At 38.7% G+C, this 22,216-nt stretch overlaps 1 protein-coding gene across 1 annotated transcript in view; it reads left to right on the top strand.

Moving 5' to 3' along the window:
- LOC145772438 (histone deacetylase 4-like) overlaps positions 1–14,174 on the top strand; it is a 38,304-nt gene extending 24,130 nt beyond the window's left edge. Inside the window, exons 8-22 of the mRNA XM_082584317.1 lie at positions 515–628; positions 3,452–3,569; positions 4,119–4,205; positions 4,592–4,722; positions 5,915–6,039; positions 6,817–6,967; positions 7,377–7,529; positions 7,960–8,230; positions 8,535–8,636; positions 8,751–8,868; positions 9,895–10,102; positions 10,454–10,670; positions 11,451–11,672; positions 12,069–12,194; positions 12,368–14,174. Of these exons, the coding sequence (XP_082440443.1) occupies positions 515–628; positions 3,452–3,569; positions 4,119–4,205; positions 4,592–4,722; positions 5,915–6,039; positions 6,817–6,967; positions 7,377–7,529; positions 7,960–8,230; positions 8,535–8,636; positions 8,751–8,868; positions 9,895–10,102; positions 10,454–10,670; positions 11,451–11,672; positions 12,069–12,194; positions 12,368–12,618 (2,394 nt within the window). The 3' untranslated portion in view covers positions 12,619–14,174. The remainder of the gene's footprint in view (positions 1–514; positions 629–3,451; positions 3,570–4,118; positions 4,206–4,591; positions 4,723–5,914; positions 6,040–6,816; positions 6,968–7,376; positions 7,530–7,959; positions 8,231–8,534; positions 8,637–8,750; positions 8,869–9,894; positions 10,103–10,453; positions 10,671–11,450; positions 11,673–12,068; positions 12,195–12,367) is intronic.
- The last annotated feature ends 8,042 nt before the right edge of the window (positions 14,175–22,216 follow it).

The raw sequence follows: 22,216 nt of genomic DNA, 5'->3' as shown, positions 1-22,216 counted from the left end.
AGACCACAAGTCCTCAAACTGTATCACAAACATTTGCACCATCCTCCACCCATGAAATGGAAGGCCTGTTTGTCTTGAATGATGAAACTAAAGAATGGCTGCTCACTAACAGCCTTTTCAGTGTACGTAGTTCGAAAAACATCGCTAATCTAGTTGTGGTAAAAGGTTAGATTAGAGTGAGACCATCAATCCTAGAGGCTTATACGAAGGAAAATACATCTTATTGAGTGCTGAAGATTGTTGGTTTGGATACCGGTGATTGAGAATACATTTTAATTATTAAAAATCTTAGATTTTGCAGCGCATGTTCTCTCTTTAACAGTTGCTAGATATTGTCTATCAGGGCCTATCATGAATATTTTTGTTTATGCTTTGTATAATGCTACTTCTACCACAATTGTGCTGCTTGCCAACGCATCTTATGAAACTCATCATCCAATAGCCACTTATTAGGCTTATATTCTTTTTACACATCCAATTTGTTTATATATATATATACTAGTTTTTTTTTCAGGACGACTTTGACGAGAGCGGTTTGCGCAAAGCTACTGGGAATTTGAGCGTTGGAGACTTGTACACATCACCATCTCTTCCTAATATTTCCATGGGAATGCTTAAAAAGCGCTCGGTAGGTCACTAAAGCCCAGTTCAAGCGGAATGCTTGATTGCCCTGCGTGTGAAGAGTGTTCTAAGCCGTAGATTACTCTGATCTAAACTTCAGAGCACTTTGTGGACTGTCTTTGTCTCAGAAGTGCTCCATAAACTGAAACCAAAGAAATTCAAATATGTTGATGGAGAAAGCGCACATTTTTCTATAAAGTAACCGTGTTGTCTCTTCACCTGAAAAGTCTGGCAATTTTGGCGACTAGCTCTATTGCTCTGGAGAGCAAAATGCCTTCACAAATATGGTGTAAATCAAAGAGAGCCATCGACACATCAAAAAATGGAGTTCTGATTGAACTTTGCTTTCTTTGATAAAAATAATTAAGTTTTTTCTGTAAATTGTTTTTGTGGTTACCAGTGAAATTTGACCCTATGTTGTGGCAATGACCTACACCAGTGGTTCTCAACCTTTTTGTTTTGGTGGACCCCTTTTGGTACCTTCAAAGCAGTCGTGGACCCTTAAAAAAATTATCTGATATTTTGGTTCTCTGAAATTCTGCTTCTCCTATAATGGAATCAAATGTTTCATAAGCTTCGAAGCGACACACTTAGAAAAATTTGCTGAACTCGCAAGGCACTTATGACAACTGGTGACATTAACGAAGTTATGTTTTGAGCTTTATGTTGGCAAACAGCATCAAAAATCAGTAATTTATATGTTGATTTGATGTTTTTCAATAAATTTTATCAAAAATCAATAGAATTTTGCGACCTTTACAAACAATTTCTCCTTTTTATCATTTCTCATCAATATTAATTCGTTATAATCTTTGTCATTGCAAATTTGTGAGTGGTGATAGACTGCTGACTAACGTTTGCATATTTCTAAGTTAAGCATTGATCAATAGACTACTGTCTCAAAAGAATTAAGTTGAACAAAGCCTTATTAAAAAGTTAATTCATTTATATGATATTTTTTTAGTTCAGAAACCAAACCTTTGAACTTTCAAAGGACATCGCACAAGTTCGTTGGGAAGTACAGTTTGAAAATCACGGTAATATACAAATAAAGCACAACCAAACCAATTTTTAAATTTCGTAATTTATCAATCTTGCTGCAAACTCAGAAACTTTCACGGACCCCCTGAAATAGCTTTGCGGACCTCCGGTTGAGAACCACTGACCTACACTTTGACCATGAAATTGACGTGAGTTCACAATGACATTTTGCAAGATTCAAATATAACTTAGGGATTACCTTTGATGTTTACAAAATTCAAGTGGGTAATATATAATTTTTGTATTTAACGGTGGCTCATGTGTTGACATTGGTCCAGCGGTTGCTGAGATATTTGGTGTTTAAATTCAACGAATTTGCAAAGTTTGTCAAAAAGGCCAAAGTGCCATATCTTGTTGTAGAGTGTTGGTTGATTGAGGTAAAACTTAAATTTTGATAGTTTTTATTTGCAAGCATCATTTGTGACAAGTTTTTAAAAGTCAATTGGAGATGGTGGTGTTCAAAACAGTGATTCTCAACCTTTTTTGGCCCATGGAGCACAATTTAAAAAAAATCCAATGGACCACTTTGCTATGTTGACCCCTCATGAACGCCACTAGTCGAAACTGTATTGCACATAGGTCAGAAAACTCAAGGGCATGTTCAAAGTCCTCAATAAAAATAACATGTAATTAACTAATTAAGCAAACCCTGTTAATTTGCACACTCAACCTTAACTACTTGAAATAATTTTAATTTCAAATTTTATTGTAACAAAACATCATGCACATATTGTTTCGATAGAATGGTGAAGTCTGGTAGTGTCTCAGTTTTGCTTTCTTAGCAACAGGAGTTTCTGACATTTTGTTAATTTGAAAGCGCTGCAGAATACTGTACAGTACTCAATTTATCGTCTGAAAAATATAACATGTGACAGTTATAAAATAATTTAATTAACATTCAGTGAAACAGCGAATAGCTCTACTCTTCCTAAAGAAACTTTGTACCATGAAGAAGTGCAATCTTCGTGCACCGACACCACAACAATTACAGCAATATATGATTTATTGATTAGGCCTGCCAGCACTTCACTTATGCTTTGAACAGTTCAATAGCCTACTCGTCAACTAGTAAAATAAGTTCAAAAACTGCTGAGCTTATGCTTATCTAGCATTTCCAGAAAAATCGATAAAAAATCACGAAGTAAACATGATTATGACGTCACAATGATATGCAATCATACATGCTACATAATTTTCTTACACCTGTATGCAGTCCTTACATAATTTACTGTAGTAAATGATACAATTTTGAAGAACGTTTTATCAAGGATTTATAGAACTCTCTGTGGACCAACAGAAATTCCAGCTGGACCACGTTGAGAATCACTGGTTTAAAATATGCTTTTTTTGGTTAAATTGACATGGACTGACCCTAGGATCTCTCTTTTATTTGCTGACAAGTACCACAGTATTAATTTTTGAATAGGGTAGATTTCTTGCAAGTATATAATGAATTCATTTTAACATTCTTTAAAAATGGGCTCTTGTCATTCTGTCTTCAAGAATTGTCCTATCTATGTAGCCCATATTCCTTGTATGTTTCCTCTGGTATACCCGTTCTGCTTTCTTGCATTTTAAGGCATCGACCAGCAGTTTTATGCTTTGCTAGAACGATGGAAAAGTTCTTTTGAAAAAGAACGATGGAAAAGTGCTCTTTGGTAGAACCAATGACGAGTGTTCTTTTTTTACACTGAAATATTCTATATTTATTATGCAAGTAATGGCATATTTAAAATGCGCTATCTGATAGCAGGGCGCAAGAAATGGCGCGTAAAATTATTTTTCACAGAACCAAGGTACCTTTGCTCCAAACGAAGCTGACATGAACAGAATCGTTTCACGAACGTCTTCATTTCCTGGTCAGCTGATAGATTTTTCAAGAAAGGAATACACCCCATCACTTAAAGGTAGAATTGCAAACGTACCGGCATACTTAATATTGGTGGTGAACTGTTTTATTTGGTACTACAATAGTTTATCGAACGACAATTAATTGAACGACTGTTTATCGAAACGACTGTTCACCGAACGACAATTTGTCGAACGACAGTTAATCGAAACCCTAACCCCTAACCTCTTTCCCCTAACCCTAACCCCTGAGTATTCCATTGCATATGTGCTTCGTCGTTCGATAAACTGTCGTTTCGATAAACAGTCGGTCGATGAACTATCGTTTCGATGAATTTTCGTTAGATAAACTGTCGTTTCGATGAATTGTTGCGTCACGGTTTTATTTTGATCAACAGCGCACGAGTACAAAATAATTGACACGGCGAGAAGAACACAATAAACATAGCTAGGTCGGAGACTTTAAAGAACTGGCCTGCCACGCCCCGCGGAGCAGCATGATTATGGGTTGGCGATACACCCGGAAGGGAAATCCACCAGCTTAGGTCGCGGGGCAAAGCTGGGGAGTCTAAGGGAGAGGTGCTTTATAGTTTCCCTTTTGGTTCTAGATCACCCGAAAGAAATCAAAGTCGAATATCCCTTGGCTGCGGAAAGCTTTCCTCTACCTAACCATCCACACAACCCCGTTCTACACGGTGAGTTTAAAGATGATATCCACCTCTTTTTTACGAAGTTGCTGCTCTTGTATTTTTGTTGGATGAACTGAATTGTTGATATGTTTAATTGTTTACCTCATATGCTGACAAAGTGGACAATCACCTGACCCGTACAAGATAAACATTTCAGACTTTTCTTGAGCCCTTTCTTTGCTAAGGTTTTCGAGCAAGCTCTTTGAATTGCTGCAAATCTAGTTCTTAAAATTCTTGTCTTTGATGAACGCTTGGTTTAAATTAGCGCTAATGCGTTTGTTCGTGAATTTTCGGTTTGCAACGAACCGATGTTCTTTGGGACTGCAATCGTTAAACTTTGTCAGCAACTGATTATAAAGCAGGTTTTATTATCAGTATTGCATTTCTAACAGAAAAAGAAGTACCTTCCCCTAGCCATGGTCCCATAAGATCATCCCAGCTCTCTCGGCCCCACAAGGCTCTCATTCGTACCCAGTCTGCCCCAACAACGGCCACGTCACAGTTACAGCAGCGCATTCTACAGGTGAGTACATTGTTGGAGTGCAACCGGCATTTGCACTTCATTATATTTTATTGACAGATATATGTTGTGAATTGTTTTCTCTCAAAAGCAAATTAGGACAGCCGCAGTTTATCGTTGAAATAGTATTAGATTGAAGATAACGTTAAGCATGCTTTTTTAGTGGTTGGCTTTCACAAAGGATAATAATTTCTATGTGCATATCACGATTGTAGAACGTGGTTGTTTACATCATAAGCTCGTCCGTTAGTTAGTCCATATTTACACCATTTTGAATTACTGATGTCGGCACATGTGCGTCATGGGGGTTTTACAAACTATTGTGTCAGAATTCCTTTGAGCCACAACAATGGTTGGTTCTACCTAGTAACTTAAAAATATACCCCTCATTTGCCTCGTTGGAATAATGGCACTTTTTAAGGCAGCTGGGCACAGAGCAAGTGGACATGTTAAATTTTTTATAACAAAGCAAAAATTTGTTTTACACAATGTTATAATCTTTGCGTCTATAACTCGGCAACCTTGGTTGATGTCGGACTGAGATGCTTTCGAGCGTCTCGTGTTGTGAGCACTTGGTCACGCAGCCGTAGTATTTATGTTGTTATAATATCAATCTTGACGCAATCAGTTATAATAATAATAATGTTAGTTTTTATATAGCGCTGTATCCATCGCAGAATGCGTTGCTCTACAGCGCTTTACAAAGCAGACAGTGTCAATGCAGCCGTATAGAGGCGCAACTGAGTACATTATTACCCGAATCCATTCCATTGCTCAGTGCCAAGCAGAAATTAGATTCAGTACCAGACTCTTCTTTGTATGTGCTGCATTCTTCGTCAAAGCAATGGATTATTTAATTTCAATTGCACTTATTCAAATGTTGCTCGAAAAACTTCAGAGGTAAAAATATGGAACCTCCAATAAGTCTTCTGGACTGTTCATATTTAAGGCATACTTTAGGAGTTTTTTCTTTGAATTTTAGTATTTGCAGTGAAGCTGGAAACTACGATTAAATGGTTTCAAAAACGAAATTTTCTGCTGTACTATACGTATTTTTGAAACTTTCTAGTACTTATTGCGACGATAGCGATACATTGAATGGAATAATTTTGCTAACACTCGCGCATTGTATGAATGCGACAAGTAATAAAGATGTGTGAGGCCGGATATGAAAAACATTGGTTTGTGTTTGTAGAGGAAACACAACAGGAGCTTGAAACAACAGAAGGATCAGAAATTCGTGGGGAAGTATCTCGATCACCCTCCTCCATTGCCTGTTCACCCTGAAAATGAATTAGAAAGCAAAGAGATATATTCTCGGTTTGTATTTTCATTGTAATTATTGTGGAATTGTTTTAACTTAAAGTAAGCAGATGTTAAAGAGCTGCGAAGTGTGGTCGAACCCGAATACTCGCAACTGGTATGCAACAAGGCTATCACATTAAAGGGGTACTAAAGGAAAAACCTGACTTGGCGATTTTCCACGTTCTTTGTGTTTAACTTGCTACCATAAAACGATTTTCAATAAAATTTTGCCCCATTGCGGTCTGATCAGCATTCCGCGCGTACTTTTGTCAGAGCTTTCAAAACCAGAATGGGCCTGAGCAGCGAAGCGTGCGACAGTACAGTCTACGTAATAAAAGACGAGCAATCAGCTAATCACGCAACAGTTGTTACTGCCGGCGATTTAAATGTAGGCTATGTATGTATGTACATCAAAACATCAGATTTCAACGTCAAAACATCAGACAGTTTGCTCAAAACCTCAGATCTGATGTTAAAACATCAGATGTTGTAACTGTGGCTTTTGTTATTGCTGTCTTTTGTGACGTATTCTCGAGCTGTGTTTGCACTTTTTGGTCATTTTGAAAATAAATGAAACATTGGACTTTGGGCTTTGCCAGCGCCATTGAAAACAAATTTTTTTCGGTAATTTTTTTTGAAATGTATTCTTGAATGTTCAGTTTACGCATTTTAATGCTTAATTCCCGTTTGAAAATTTCATTTAGTATGCCTTTAATCCTGCAATTTCTTGATCTAAAATTGCTTTTCTAAGATTCGATATTCTAGTTCTAACGTGTACTTCCATGTTGTCAGCTTCACCGGTAACGTCCCCATTGGGTTGTACTCGTCTATGGAGAAAGCAGCGCGACTGTTTGATCAAAAACTCGACTCGTATCGTCGCAACTCACCACAAGCCATGATCGTGGAGCGGTCACTGCCAACAGCGCCAACTGCCAGCGATTTGGTGAGTTTTTATGTTATCGTTGTCTGGCGCACTCAAAGTGTTAAATAAAAACACTAAAAGATTTCCCCATGCATTTAATAACAGTTATTATTTGATATTTGTCAAGGATAAAAAAGGCAAGTTGACACTATATGACGCAAAATTACAATGGAAATAATTGATATGTTTAAAGATGAGATCATTAAAATGTAAACACTATAATTGCCTCCCACTCCCTGAATTGCTCTCCAGTCTCCACTTTAAAGTTTGTGAACTACTGACCCAGGAAAAAATGCTTGTGGCTCCGTTGTGCACAAGTGGCATCGGTAGGTGTTTCGCTGGGTGAGCTCAAATGCAAACCACTCACCTCTAAAGCACCCGCTATTTTATGAGCTTGTGCAAAACTTCAGTTACATGTGCTCTATTTCAGCCTACGGAAGGCGGATTCGTGCGATTGGCAAAATCCTCATTGAAGCCATCCAATTGCAACCGATCCAGCTATGACGTGCAGCCTTTGATGCATAAACCTTTGCAACGTACAAAAAGTTCGCCTGCCTTTATGAAGAAACTCACTATTCGACAGGTTTCTGTAACAAACAACTTCTTTCTAATCGCTTAAAAGCAACTGGCTTCCCAGCGATAGAATCTGCAACGCTGGAGACACTTCAAAACACATGGTGTGAAATGGGATGTAATGTTGATATTATCCAAGCGACCAGGGCCTACCCTGTTTATTTACATGTCACCTGTTATAAAACATCCTGTGGGGGTAACATTTTAGATCATCATCATCATAATCCATCGTCGGTTTGTTCCCCATTAGTGGGGGTGGCCGAGTATTAGATCCAGTAACATTTAAAAGAGGATACCGATTATTGGTGATCCCGTGATCAGAAGCACAGTGTTGCACAATTATTAAAGCCTTAGTTATTAGCCCATCACAGGCAGTAAAGTTTACGTCACGTGATGTGGAAACAACGCATTTGTGTTTGAACCACCTGATAACTTTGCAGAAATACCGTCACACCACAGGGATAGCCTACAACTCAGTGATGCTAAAGCACGGCTGTGCTTGTGGAGATGACCACATCGAACATGCCGGGAGGTTGCGCGCCATATGGAAACGATTGACAGACTGTGGGTTGGTTGCCACCCGTGATGGTGATGAAGCTCCGTGCCAACTCATTGACGCTCGCAAAGCGACAACGGATGAGCTTCAGCTTGTGCACACACAAGAGCACACGCTCAGATATGGAACTACCTCCCTGGCAAGGAAGGAGTTGGGTAAATCCGACTTTGTCGACATTTTACCTGTTGCATCTCAAAATTGCCTTGTTTTCTGTTGTACGTTGTCTTACTAGGCACTCGTCGTCGTCGTTCGTGTGAATTTTCCTTCTGGTTGTCGTCATTAGCCTGAGAAAGTTTCCAGTTACCAGGATTCACCATGTGGAGGTAGACGACATGAATCCCAAAATTCCAAGTAGACACTAAGCAGACAACAACCTTATCTTTACCTGCTCACCACGTACCATTGAGTTGCTTAATGCTTATGCTAGCAGTTAATTGGTGACCGTCGTATTTTTCTTAGACTTGAGCAGCAAGTTCATTGTCCTTCCGTGCGGCGGAGTCGGTGTGGACAACGGCATTGACGTGGACACAGTATGGAACGAGCTGGACACTATCAACGCAGGTTAGTTGCTTGTGCGGCCCTGTTCGTTGATATTTGGGTATGGGGTTAAAAACAACGAATTCAAATTTGCAAAAGTTAATCCTGATAGTAATCCAATAACTGATATTGTTGCAGCTCGCATGGCGGTCGGTTGCACAGTCGACCTCTGTGTATTAGTGGCTCAACACCAGCTCAGGAATGGATTCGCATTGGTCAGGCCACCCGGACACCACGCACAGAAGAATCTTGCAATGTAAATTTGTTTCTATTTTAACTTTCTGGTTGTTCAATGAAATCACATCGGCTAACAAACCTATTTCTGCAAACATGCTCTATTGGCAAACCAAAGCCAACAAATCAATTCCTTTTTCGTTTATTCAACTTCTACACCGTTGAAGCAACCCTTTACTACCTGGTTCAATTCAGCATTCTCAAGATAATTTGTGGCATTCTAAGTTGCAATGATTCACAAAATTTGTAAAGTCGTTTATGTTTGTGTTGAAAGTGAAATGATTTAAAATAAGAATATAATTTGAGCCAAGGAGCAAAAACTCTAAAGTATACTTTCGTAAAAAGGTCAAGTCATGTTGTGATTGTTTCTGCTCGGTCGCTGTGTCCCATCATCTTTTCATGTCGTTTCTGCTGACAATAATTTTAACATCATTCAATTACATTTGCATCAAATGATATCGAACATTGTGCAAATCTATATCAGTAAAGTAATTGAAAATAAGCTACATAAATTTAGCCAAACACCCTTTAAAACAGCAAAACGATGATTGTCTTGCCATGACACAACCACGTTCTATTGGTGACCATCAAACCAACAGCAAGGATGAGGATTGAGGAGGTTTTCATTTTCGAAGCACAGCGTTGATCGAACAACAAGTTAATGACATGAAGTGCAATAATTTAAATGGGAGATTTGAAACTAAACATGTTATAAAGCCGTCTACACAGATGTTAACGAGTCAGCAAAAACGAAAACATTTGAAACTAAAAAACGTCAACAAGATATCCCAACTCCATTGAAAATGTCCAAGTGCCTTCCGGGGCTAACAACCACTATCGTTACATTACAAAGTTAAGAATCACTGTGTTTTGTAGATATCTTCTGTTTTATCTTAAAACATCTAAAAATAAGTTACTTTTTAACATAAATAACTTCTGTTAACATTTTATCATGTTTTCATGTCATATTAGAAAAAATTGAAACCCGTTTATCGCTACATCTTCTGCTACCATTACTCATTAGTCACCAAATCTGCTGCTTCACCAGGGCTTTCTGCTACTTCAACTCGGTTGCCGTTGCGACTCGTAAAATGCAGAGCTTAGGATTGGCCATGAAGGTTCTCATCGTGGACTGGGACATCCACCACTGCAACGGGACACAGGACATCTTCTACGACGATCCATCCGTGCTTGTCATCTCCATCCACAGATACGATGACGGCAACTTCTTCCCCGGCACTGGGGCCTTGGACGAGGTATGCACGTGGAATATTATTGTAAGAAGGTTCTATGTTTTGGATTTAAACAAGAAAAATATTTCAAATTTAAGTCAACTTTGGGAATAGAGACAAACTGGCCTACGATACATTAATTCGGAATTTAGCTTGCAATTTTTACTTCACCCGAAAGCCCAGTTCAATTCAATTTTATTTTTTGCTGCTAGCACAAACACGTATAGAACGGCAAAGTAAACATACGAATTTAAACATAGTTTGACTTGCAACTTTGCTGTGGCATGAAAAAAAAAACAAATTATCACCACGAACGTAGCATATGCATTATATACAATACATCGTTTGGTAATCTCTTTGTGTTGGATTTTTCAGGTTGGTTCAGGCCTCGGAGGTGGCTTCAATGTTAACATTGGCTTTAGCGGTGGTGTTGATCCGCCCCCGGGAGACGCCGATTACTTGGCGGTGTTTCGTACTCTAGTAATGCCGATGGCGCTCCGTTTCAACCCCGACCTTGTGCTCATTTCGTCCGGATTCTCTGCTGCGACCGGTCACTCCACTGCTCTTGGTGGCTATTCTGTCTCTCCGCAATGCAAGTATTGGTTGAACTATGTTTTTAAAGCTAACAATTCTTTGCGAATAACTAACTGATTGTTTGCTTTTTTAATTTTACGTTTTTTTTTCTAAACAAAAGTTCGTTGTATTGATCAAAGAACGATGCGAAAGGAAACCTGGCTTAAATTACCTCAAAGGTCATGGTGCCACTGCACAAAATATTATCAGGTCGATCAGTTTCATCTCGTGCTTTGCCAACTTTTGCCTCAGATCAACTTTGTTGAGAAGATTGTCGAAATGTCGAATTACCAAGTTAGAATTAGCAATATGCCAAACGTTTCAAAACTGTTTTTCTTTATGATGTTCATTACCTTCTTCAACTGATGTCCCGATTCTTATAGTCTGTATAGTGGCCATGACTTTATCCGGTTACTGTTGTAACTTGTAATCGATTTGGTTTTAAAGTTTTTGCAAATTTTGGAAAAACTATTGTCAAAATATATTTTTCGAATAAGCTTCGTTGGTTACAGGCTACTCCAGATCCAAAGGGCTGTTCTGTTTCCACCACTGGGTAGAAACGCTATCTCTGATTACATTGAGAATCAGACTCGTGTATTTGAGGCGGTCTCATCGTTCAAGAAACGCTGACTAATGTTTATTTAACATAGACTTAATGATTACGTAGCAATTACATTGTTTCAGTGTAGGTGTCTTTCACTTGAATTGCAAATGTCAGTTGCCATGTTAGATTTGGGAGCTGTTTACTTTTTGATGGACAGTTTTTTCAACATCAATTGACTTTAAATGTTTTTCTTAGGCTTCGGATATCTGACCCGTTGGTTAGGCCAGCTTGCAGGTGGGAAGGTGGTCATGGTGTTGGAAGGGGGTTTTGAACTCACTCCCTTGTGTGACTGCACGGAGGCCTGCGTTCGAACCTTGCTGGGAGAGAATGAGTCATCCAAGTTGTCTGACGTTGCCCTGACAGCAAAGCCGTGTTCCAGGACAGTGGCGACCATAAACACAGTGGTTGCTATTCAAGGTGAATGATCACAGTTTTAAGTTTTGGGATGATTAGGCATCGAGTAACTCCAGTTCAGCTATCTTTTTTTTGAATTGTTTTTGTTAGCATAAACTATATGCGCTCAGCATTTAATTCGCTTGATTGTTTTAGTTGTTATCAATGAATGTATACCTAGTTTATATCTTACCATGATAAGGTATTCCAACCTTACAATATAATGTAATATGACACATATCTTCTCTAGCTGGTTAACTTCAAAGTATGGAAATCTGATCACCACGCATTGTGTCAGCAGAACGACCATTTTTTAAAAGCTAAGCCAACTCAACAATCGATCGTCAGTTCATCGGATGATCGCCGCACATACGCAAAGGAAATTTTCTTAGCTCAGAATCTGCTGTCTTCTATGTATAGGACGTTATTGGAGTGAGTTGGACGGCAGCTTAGCCAGAATCTCCCACGCTGAGTGGATCAGTGCATCACGCGAGAATGAAACTGTCACAGCCATGGCGTCTCTCAGCGTTAAAAGTCAAAATGCAGGTCAGTATCATGACAAACTTGTGAGTGATAGAAGAAAGTAGATATTTTTAATGCAACTATTTGCACAAAGCACCTTTGCTCCTCGCTTAAAAGAAGAGAGCAATTGCCATTGGAATTTTCAGGGTTTATTTATTTTTTTAAGGAGAAACAAAAGGTTTATATTTATTTTGCAGTTCCAGTGCAGCGATTGCAGCCACATCGAGACGAGGATTCTTCTAAGTCTCGCGCCACCCTGCCGGCAAACGATGGTGGCATGGCATCTGCGAAGACTTTAAATTGTATGGAGAAAAGCCCAACTGACCTGTCAATCAGCGACGAATCGTCGCCGTTGGATGTTGTTGGAACCACGCCCCCTTCCTCACCCAATGGCGAGGAAGAAAGTAATCGAGAACAATTTATAACGAACGATGGTTGTTTGACTTGAAAGTTTGTTTCATGAAATCTTTTTATTGCCTTTCTCGCGCAAATTCACCTAATTTTGAGATATCGTTTTATGATGACCATTAACCGTACTTGTGATTAAGCAAGCAAGCTGCTATGTTCGCGTTGTTTTGCCCTCGCCAGATCGCGTAACATTGTAACATGGAGCCTAGCATGTAGCTGGAACTTGGTGCAAGAAGGAGTGAGGGAATTAATGATTTTTGCATTGAGCTCGCTCTCTATGCAGCTAACAAAGTCTGTTTTTTTCACGTTGAACTGATGTGTAATTGACAGATTTTGTTAGTCGTGCTCTGCTAAAATTTTTTAGAGAGAGTTATTAAAACAGAATGAATGAACACGTTGTTATTTGACGTCTTTTGAACTTAACTTCTCTACAGGGTTGAATCATCACATTGTTTATTGCTCGTTTATTTTTTATTTTCTGTTGCAAACCAAGTACATTATATTTCAACGAGCAATAATTCCATTCGTTTGTGTGAAACAAACGTCAGTGTGACCAAGTGCTTCACATCAAGAAATATTCACCTTAGCCTCAATCACCCTATGGAAACTTAAATCTACCGACAAATTTGCATCGTCAAAACCTTCAAAGGGAATAAGGGAGAGTTTACTTGAGGCTCTTGCTTATATAGTACCGCTTATCTCCCAACACTTTCACTGCAAAGCACCGTATCATGGCGATAGACAGCTGTGTGATGCTTGTTCACATTTGTGCTGACCGCCAAGTAGAGATCAGTTGGTTATGTTGTCGAAACTTTACCAGGTCACTTTGCGGTCTATGCTGTTGATGATGAAACAAATTATTATTGCCTTTCAGTGATAAGCTAATTCACTTTCCAAGACTATTTGCCGAATTATGTTTCATTGAGCACATTTGAAGCTGTATTCTGTGATACTTCGTTCGTACACAAGTTTTTCAATATTTCATGCTTTGGCACTTTGTGGCTTTTCACTTTTTAACGACTTGTGCAGTACTTGTCGCGTGTATTTTCGATTTTACTTATTCATATCATCGTTTTCCCCATGGCGACTGGCACTACATATTCTGCCAGTGCTGCTTTTGTGTTATGTTGAACAGCACCACTAATGTTATAGTACTTGATGTGATGAACAAGTTACGCTATTTTACGTCTAAGCTTATAACGCATTTTAAATTGATGAAAAACAGCGTAATTTTTTCAATAACTTTTGTTTACTTGGGGCATTGTTGGCCTTGTGCAATAGCGGATGTAAAAATAACAATTAAAATAATCTCTATTTGTACGAGTGTTGCAATAATGTAGTATCGGTCTATTGTTATTGCGGTGTATATTTGCGTGAGATAAAATTGTTAATATTAAGAAATAAGAGCGCCAAAGGCATTGCATAAAGCACTTGGAAGGCAAAGTAGCCGGCATGCATTGGACTTGCAGAAATGATGAGGCAAGTGCATGATATATCCGACACAAAGCGTCACTCATCTTGACATGTTTCGATAATTTCAGTGCATAAACAAAACAAGGTGTAGTGAAGTCAATCCTCGTGCGGTTTTGGTCCGTAAGTTTATCACAATGCAGCGCGAGTGGGGTGCACCGATTTTAACTGAAACACTTTGGAGATGTAGGCAGTGGTGGATCCATGCAAATTTTCTTGCTCAATCAAACTTTATTAATCCCTATTTTAATCTAACCAGCGACGTAGAAAATGTGTGTTTTTAACAGTAAGGTGTAAGGCCTACTGTAGGGTGGGAATTTTTGTGCGCTTGAAAAACTGAGAGAATATTTGCAATATCCTACTTCGAAATAGATATTATAAAAGGTGTTAAGCAAGATGTCTTGTCTGCTATCTTGTTTTGCATGGTAGCTGCTGCAATAATCTCAGAAATAGATGATGAGTGTACAACTGAATTCACCATCGGCGGTCATGTAATATCCAACTTAAGCTACGCAGACGATATGGCCATTTTAAAATGAAAATGCAGGAATACCTAGATGCCCTGTCAAAAAATGCTGCTAAATTCGGCCTTCAAATAAATGTGTCCAAGACAAAATGTATGACAACCGACAAAACTAACAACTCACTCTACGGAAAACAAATAGAACAAGTACCTGAATTCATATATGTATCTTGGCCACCGACTATCCGTGACCAACGATGGATAGACTGCAGTGCAACACCGAATTGGCTTAGGCTGGGCAGCATTTGAAAAGAACAAAAAGATTTTAGCATCTAATAGATTCTCAATCAAACTGAAATCAAAAATTTTCAACACCTACGTTTTACCAGTCGCAGGGCCGTAGCCAGACCGCAGAGCAAGGAGGGCCAACTTTTTGTTAGGGGGGGGAGGCGAAAAAAATTAAATGATTTTGGAATTTTAACCTCTCAAATACCGGTATCCACAAAAATTGCAATATATTAGATTAGTGTTAAGACTAACACTGGTCTCTTATTTTATCCGCTAGTTAAATCACGGCAACCATATTACAATGACCAACATAACATAGCAATTGTTGACTTGTATAAATAGCGGTACTTGTTATGAGCAAAAACTTTAACTGGCTCGAAGAAGTTAGTGCCGAGGATTTTGATATATATGATTACATTCCGCCTATAAACATACATTCCGCCTACACCCGTGAGCTAGTCTATTGCAGTCGCAGATGTTTAAATGCAAACCGTCTCACAAACAAGTCTAAATCGATACATTTCGATACAGAATGTTCAAAGGCCATAAGCATCAAGTTTGCCTGTCTTAGTTGTAACATGCTCCGTCTAGTGGGAGAGTCAACCCTAGTTAACACTGAGAATCCACACTCACAAACGGCAGTGCTAGATCCAAATGTAGCAGTATCTGCTGCAAGGTTGAACGCTTAACAGATCAGAAAACTAGAAACAAAATTTATTTACACTGATTGGATTGAAGAGAAAAAATTGTTGAAGAGAAAAAGATTCACTTTTTATTCACAAACTAAAACAACATTTAAGCAAAACTAACACGCAATAGAAAGACAACGTAGAAAGGCTTTCTTGCATTCTTGTGAAGATTTTAGTGGAAATCCGAAATTATTTACAAAAGATTAGGCTTACCTAACAATACTATCGATTGCTTGTGCTGTACTTTTATGTTTGTAGATATTAACAGCAAAGGCAATACTCCATAATCGACACGTCGCATAAGGGGATGAGAGCTTCATCAACACCATCAGGACATCATCATCTACCACCTCATCCATTCCATCACCCACCAGGACAAGAAACAATAACTTAAACTGGATATCAAACCTCAATCGTCTTAGGCTACAGTGTGATGTGCAGTCTAACCATAGAAAGAGCTCAACACCTGCTCTCCTGGGCCACATTGAAACGGGCTTTTGCCTGAGGATGGGTTTCTTTTATGTCCGGTTTTCTTTCTCCATCCTATTATTATTATTATTATGACTGCTCATCCACATCAATATTGGAACTGGCAAATTCAATCCACAACACTTTTCATTAGGTTGTCATTCATTAGGGCAAAGTGGGGCGTGTTGTCACAAATTTTACAAATCAGCATATATCTCGTTCTGTACCAATGGTATCGAAATGCTAGATAGTGCAATTGAAAGAGGTATCATTCGGCTTCTTTTAGCTACAGTTAAAGTTTTTCTGGATTATTTCGTTTTTACATAAATACATGTTTAATGCAAGTGAATGGACTGTGACAACACGCCCCACCCCGGGGCGTGTTGTCACAGAGCATGGGGCGTGTTGTCACAAAATTTCTGCACATGCTTTATGACTAAAATATGACAGAAACCAACAAAAAATTGTTTTAATAGAGGCTGAACGAATACAAAATATGCGAAATGCAAAAAAAATTAATTTACAACATATTGGTAAAAATTTTATGCCCATTATCAAAAACAATAAAAATGTCATCTTGAGAATTATGTATCACTATCGAATGTATGTGTGTATCATTATTTAATATTAATTTTTATTTCCTAAAAAAGCGTTGTATTTTAACAAATACGCATATTACCTCGTTGTATAAGCATAAATAATTTTTTATGTTTCTTAATATTAAAAATGCACACCTCGGGGCGTGTAGTCACAGCTGTGACAACACGCCCCGTGGTATGAAATCAGGTGGTTTCAACAACCATGTGTACATCTCTACTTACATGTCTTATCTGTTTGGTATGATGAAAAGAGCAGGCTTAAAGGTAACGAATGATATCTTTCCTGATCAGTTATGATCATACCTTAGTTTGCCAGACCATTTTTTAGTTTAGCTATAAACCTGATTTTGCCCAAAATTCAATGGCACTCCTCATAATTTCTGCTGTGGTGACAAATTTATTAATCTTCACTGCTTGTAAGAAAGAGAACTGAAAACTATGCCTTCCATTGAAAACTCGTGGTTATACGCTTGGGTTATCACATGGAAATCGTGCTGTGACAACACGCCCCTGTGACAACACGCCCCACTTTGCCCTACTACATGTGTGCTTCTCTCTGTTTTTGTTTTATTTTTTGCTGTTTGTTTTTTGGGGTTTTGTGGCCGTGCTAACTACTGATATATAGCCTACTACATAAATTTTCATTCAGGTACGTTTTAAACCTTTAAAGGTTTTGCCACCTTTTCCCGTTCGTTAACGTGCTGGTAGGTTAATTGTATCGATTTTTGTAGTTAGTATCTTTTTCGTCCCAGACGCGTTAATGACGAAAAATAAAATGATTGATTGATTGATAAACACTGCTTAAAAGATTACGGGTTTATATTTTGTATGCGTTGTCTTCAAAAACCATTTGCTTTACCATTGCACATTTTGCGGTTTATCACTGCACAAATTTAGTTTATCACTGCACAAATTGGTTATCACTGACCCTTAGAATTAGGTATGGTACCGAGAATAGCGACAGCTGATATCAAATAGCCCAATTTGTAGCCTACCGGTTTGTAGGCCTGCTGGAAAACCATTCCCTCTTTGTTAGATTGTCATTCTTTCCCAAAACATTTTTATTTTGCACAATTTTTGTCAATTTTTCTACCAACCTAATACGTGTTGGCCTTAGTTGAATTGAACATGTTGAGGTTGCCAAAGGAGGGGGTAGGCGAAATTGTTTAATCATCTTAGCTGTTAACTAAACAAAACAAATGTAGTTAATTGGGCCTAGGTTGGAGCTCTGCAACGGGAAAGATGGGCAAAATCATTATTACAGCTGTTGCTCGAAAATGTTGGGATTTTGCCAGGAGGGGCGAATTTTTTTCAGGGGGGGGGGGGGCGAGACCCCCCTGGCCCCGGCTGGCTACGGGCCTGACCAGTCGTGCTGTAGGCTACAGTCTAGAATGCGTAAATTGGACATTATCAACAATGAAAAAACACACTAGGCCGTAGCCTACCTTCCAAAATCACATCATGAGAAGCATGACCAACAAAAGGCTAGGCTACTTATTGACCACACGAAACAAAAGATCTTTTAACTATGACAAAACTACATCCAATTGCAGCAATAATAAAATCAAAAGTTTTGAAACTGTTCGGCCACACTAAAAGATCACCATTTGGAATCAGCAAAGTTTGCATAGAAGGCAAAGTAGAAGGAAAAAGAAAACGTGGCAGACAACCAAAACTACAATACTAAAAATAATTACATATGGCCAGGCCCGGATTTAGGGGGGGCAGAGGGGGCAGTTGCCCCGGGCCCCCCGACTTTTGAAGGGCCCCCCTATGTGGAAAAAAATGTGATTTTGTGTTATTTTATTCCTTTTGACCTTTAAAGTTTGTGCAAAATGCTGTGCAGTACTGGACTGATGCTACTGTAGACGTAGAGATGGTTTTTACGCGCCGTAGCCTAGGCGCAAAAACTTTTTTTGCACGGGGGCTCCCCGATCTAAAAGTGCCCCGGGCCCCCCATCAGCTAAATCCGGCCCTGCATATGGCAATGACATCCAATCATGGACCGGACTCAACTTGGCGACACTGGGCGAGTTGGCTCAAAAATCGCCATTCTTGGAAGCAAATAACCCGTGTTGATGCGCAATCTGCTGCAGTGGGAGATGACAACTGATGATGACTTTGAAATAACACAAATAACTTAGATTAGATGACTTAATTAATCAACAATTTAATTAACCTAAATTTATATAATTTATATAATTAACCTAAATTTATAATTTATAAATTTATATAATCTAATTAACCTATTTTAATATTAATGGAAGTATGAAGTGGAATGTGGTTTGTGGGGACACTGCGGAAAGACCCGGTGGCTCAGTTAGTTAGCGCGTGACTTCGTGAACGAAGATTCGAAGAAGCTTTTAAGATCAAGCGGCGCTGGTTCGACTCTCGGATTAGCCTATGCGCTTGAGCAACTCTTTATAAGGACTGCTCTCCATTCAGCGGCATCTAATGGGTGGAATAATTTTCCGCAACTACACTTCAACAATCGGAAACTTCACTGTTAATCTCGATGACCAGGCCTGCGTCAGTGATTCAAAGCTGCACAAGTAGGCCATGTCAGACTGCCAGGATTTAGTTCTCAAAGAAGCTTTTTCAGTTTGAAGATACATCTTCAATCAAGACCGTGTTAGCTCAGTGGTTACGCACCCGGCTCAAGATCAAGCGGCGCTGGTTCGACTCTCGGTGTGTGCGCTTGAACAACGCGTTTCAGGACTGCTCTCCCCTCTCCATTCAGCGGCTAGTGAATAGAATAATTCCCCGGCAACAACACTTCAACAATCGGAAAACTTCACTCTGCCAATCTCGGTAACCAGCCCTGCGTGAAGAGCCTCTACAAGTATGCGAAACTACCAGGAATAACCTATCAAGGCTTTGTCAGTCCGAGCAGACCGAGGATAAAGATTTAAAACTTTTATTTTTCAAAATGAACATCTTGAAACTAAAAGACATACATAACATTGAAATAAAAAAACATATGTACAAAGTTCATATGAATGAGTATCCGTCTACGTATTGTGATTTATTTACAAATGCTTCATGTATTCATCAGCATAACACAAGATATCAAACAGGCAACAATTATTTTATAAACAGATCAAACACAGAATTTGGCAAGAAGTCCATGCAGGTATTGGGACCAATGCTCTAGTCAGAGGTTCCAATCAGGCTAAAAAACTTATCATTTTATTGTTTCAAAAAAGAGATCAAAACTTTAATTTTACAAAGCTACAGTGCATCCTATGGTGCATCGTAAGTGATATGTTATGGAAACCAACTTGTCAGTTGCTTTGGAAACTTTATTATTCTCTGCTTGCTTCATGGAATTTTGTGTTTTGGCCTACGTTATCATCAATATGTTTTTTTTTTGTGCGTATGCTGTTGTTGAAGCGCGGGAACGTTTCAATTATTATTTTTCTCTTGTAAGCTTATTTTAAATGGCAAAATCGTAATTTCCGTAGGGTGGCAATTGACTAGTAGACCGTATGGTCGTCTCGTTGTCTCCCTGTCGGTATGGGAACTTGTGTAACTTTTGTACTGTGTATATTACATATTTCAAACATGTACTTATGTTCCTGTTACTGACAAATAAAACATTGATTGATTGATTGAAAACCAACCAACCGTGACTAATTTTACAAACTTATCTAGCAACTAGGTTACTTGTGCAGCGAACCGCGACACGCTGGTCCAAAACAATAGCTAAATTAAGGTAAAACAATCAATCATTTTATTTTTCGTCATTAACGCGTCTGGGACGAAAAAGATACTAACTACAAAAATCGATATAGACCTACCAGTAACCAGCACGTTAACGAACGGGAAAAGGTGGCAAAACCTTGAAAGGTTTAAAACGTGCCTGAATGAAAAATTATGTAGTAGGCTACGTATAGGCTAGAACAGAGAGAAGCACACATGTAGTAAAAAGTGATGAATGACAGCCTAATGAGAAGTGTTGTGGATTGAAATATATTTATTACTATCTAAACCCTTGACAGCCTGTTTCACCTAAATGGATAATCAGAAGGTTCTTATTCAAATATATTGTATTTGGCTGCGTAGCCGAGTGGTGAGAACGTCTGCGCGACGTTCGAAAGGACGTGGGTTCGACACCGCTCCAGAGCACGCGGCTGTGTCTGGGCGAAAGACACTTAAAGGCAAGCCAAAATAAGGGGAGCAGTTGACTCGAAGACTATATGTCACTTCGCTGCTTCCTGTCGTCTGTTGTGTCGCATCTGTGATCGCAGTGTGCTGTATGTTGTCGCAATGGGCGCAAATAAAAGCATGATTATTATTATTATTAATATTATTATTGTCACAGTCAACATATCATCAGGTAAAAGTTGGACTACTAGTCTATACCAACACCAATTTGAACACAGAACAGGAGTGCATAATACACAATACTGAAATACAAAATAACAATACTGAAACTTATCATACATAATACATACCTACATCATAGTACATACCATACATCATACATATTTAGTCAACATATCATCAGGTAAAAGTTGGACTAGTCTATACCAACACCAATTTGAACACAGAGCAGGGGTGCATAATACTGATAACAATACTGAAACTTAACTAGCATTCATTCATTTATTTTTTGTCATTAACACGTCTGTGACAAGCAAGATATGGCTACAGTACTGGGTGCTACCTAATTTGTACCATGAACAACTCGTACCGTCAGTTCGTACCTTGAAAAGATTGATAAAAAAATTAAAAAAGCCGAAGTTGCTAATCGCAGTTTCCGCAAACATTTTAAAAGGGTTAGGGTATCGGAGTGTCGGTTAGGTAAGATCGAGAGAAAAAAAAAGAACATCACTGATCGCAGTTTCCGTTTTTCCGCAAACATTTTAAAATTTCTGGTAATGATCTTAAGAGTTTGCCGAAGTCGGTGATCGCAGTTTTTGCAAACAGTTTAAAAGGGGTAGGGTTAAGGTTGATCGGAGTTTTCGCAAAGAATTTAAAAGGGTTAGGGTGTTTCCGCAAACAAACAAACTGAAAAGATCAAGAGAAAAAATAAAACAAAGCCAAAGTTGCTGACCGCAGTTTCCGTTTTTCCGCAGTTTCCGCAAACATTTTAAAATTTCCGGTAATGATCCTAAGAAATTGCTGAAGTTGCTGATCGCAGTTTCCGCAAACTTTTTAATAGGGTTTAGGGTTGATCGGAGTTTTCGGAAACATTTAAAAAGGGTTAGGGTTGATCAGAGTTTCCGCAAACATTTTAAAATTTCTGGTAATGATCCTAAGAGTTTTTGTTTGTGGAAAATTTTAAAATGTTTGCGGAAACTGCGATTAGTGACTTCGGCTTTTTTTAATTTTTTCTCGATCTTTTCAAGGTACGAACTGACGGTACGAACTGTTTACGGTACGAATTAGGTTGCATCCAATGGTTGCAACGCATCAATTTGACTTTTCTATCTTGTATTGGACATTTTTAATTTAATAAAAAAAAAGGATTAGAGAAACATGCATATCAAAAGCAAGCTCTGTACTTCCTGAAGATTGTATCCTAATTGGCTGTTTAGTTTGCCCCATGCATACAGAAACCCTGTTGGTGAATGTGCTTTACATGTGGGCTACATATGGCCCATTTATAATATATGGGATATTTACGAACTTTTTTGTTGGATTTAGAGAGACAAC

The sequence above is a fragment of the Aplidium turbinatum genome, chromosome 6, assembly GCF_918807975.1.
Source record: "Aplidium turbinatum chromosome 6, kaAplTurb1.1, whole genome shotgun sequence".
Lineage (NCBI taxonomy): Eukaryota > Metazoa > Chordata > Ascidiacea > Aplousobranchia > Polyclinidae > Aplidium > Aplidium turbinatum.
This window is presented reverse-complemented; position numbering and strand designations above follow the sequence as displayed.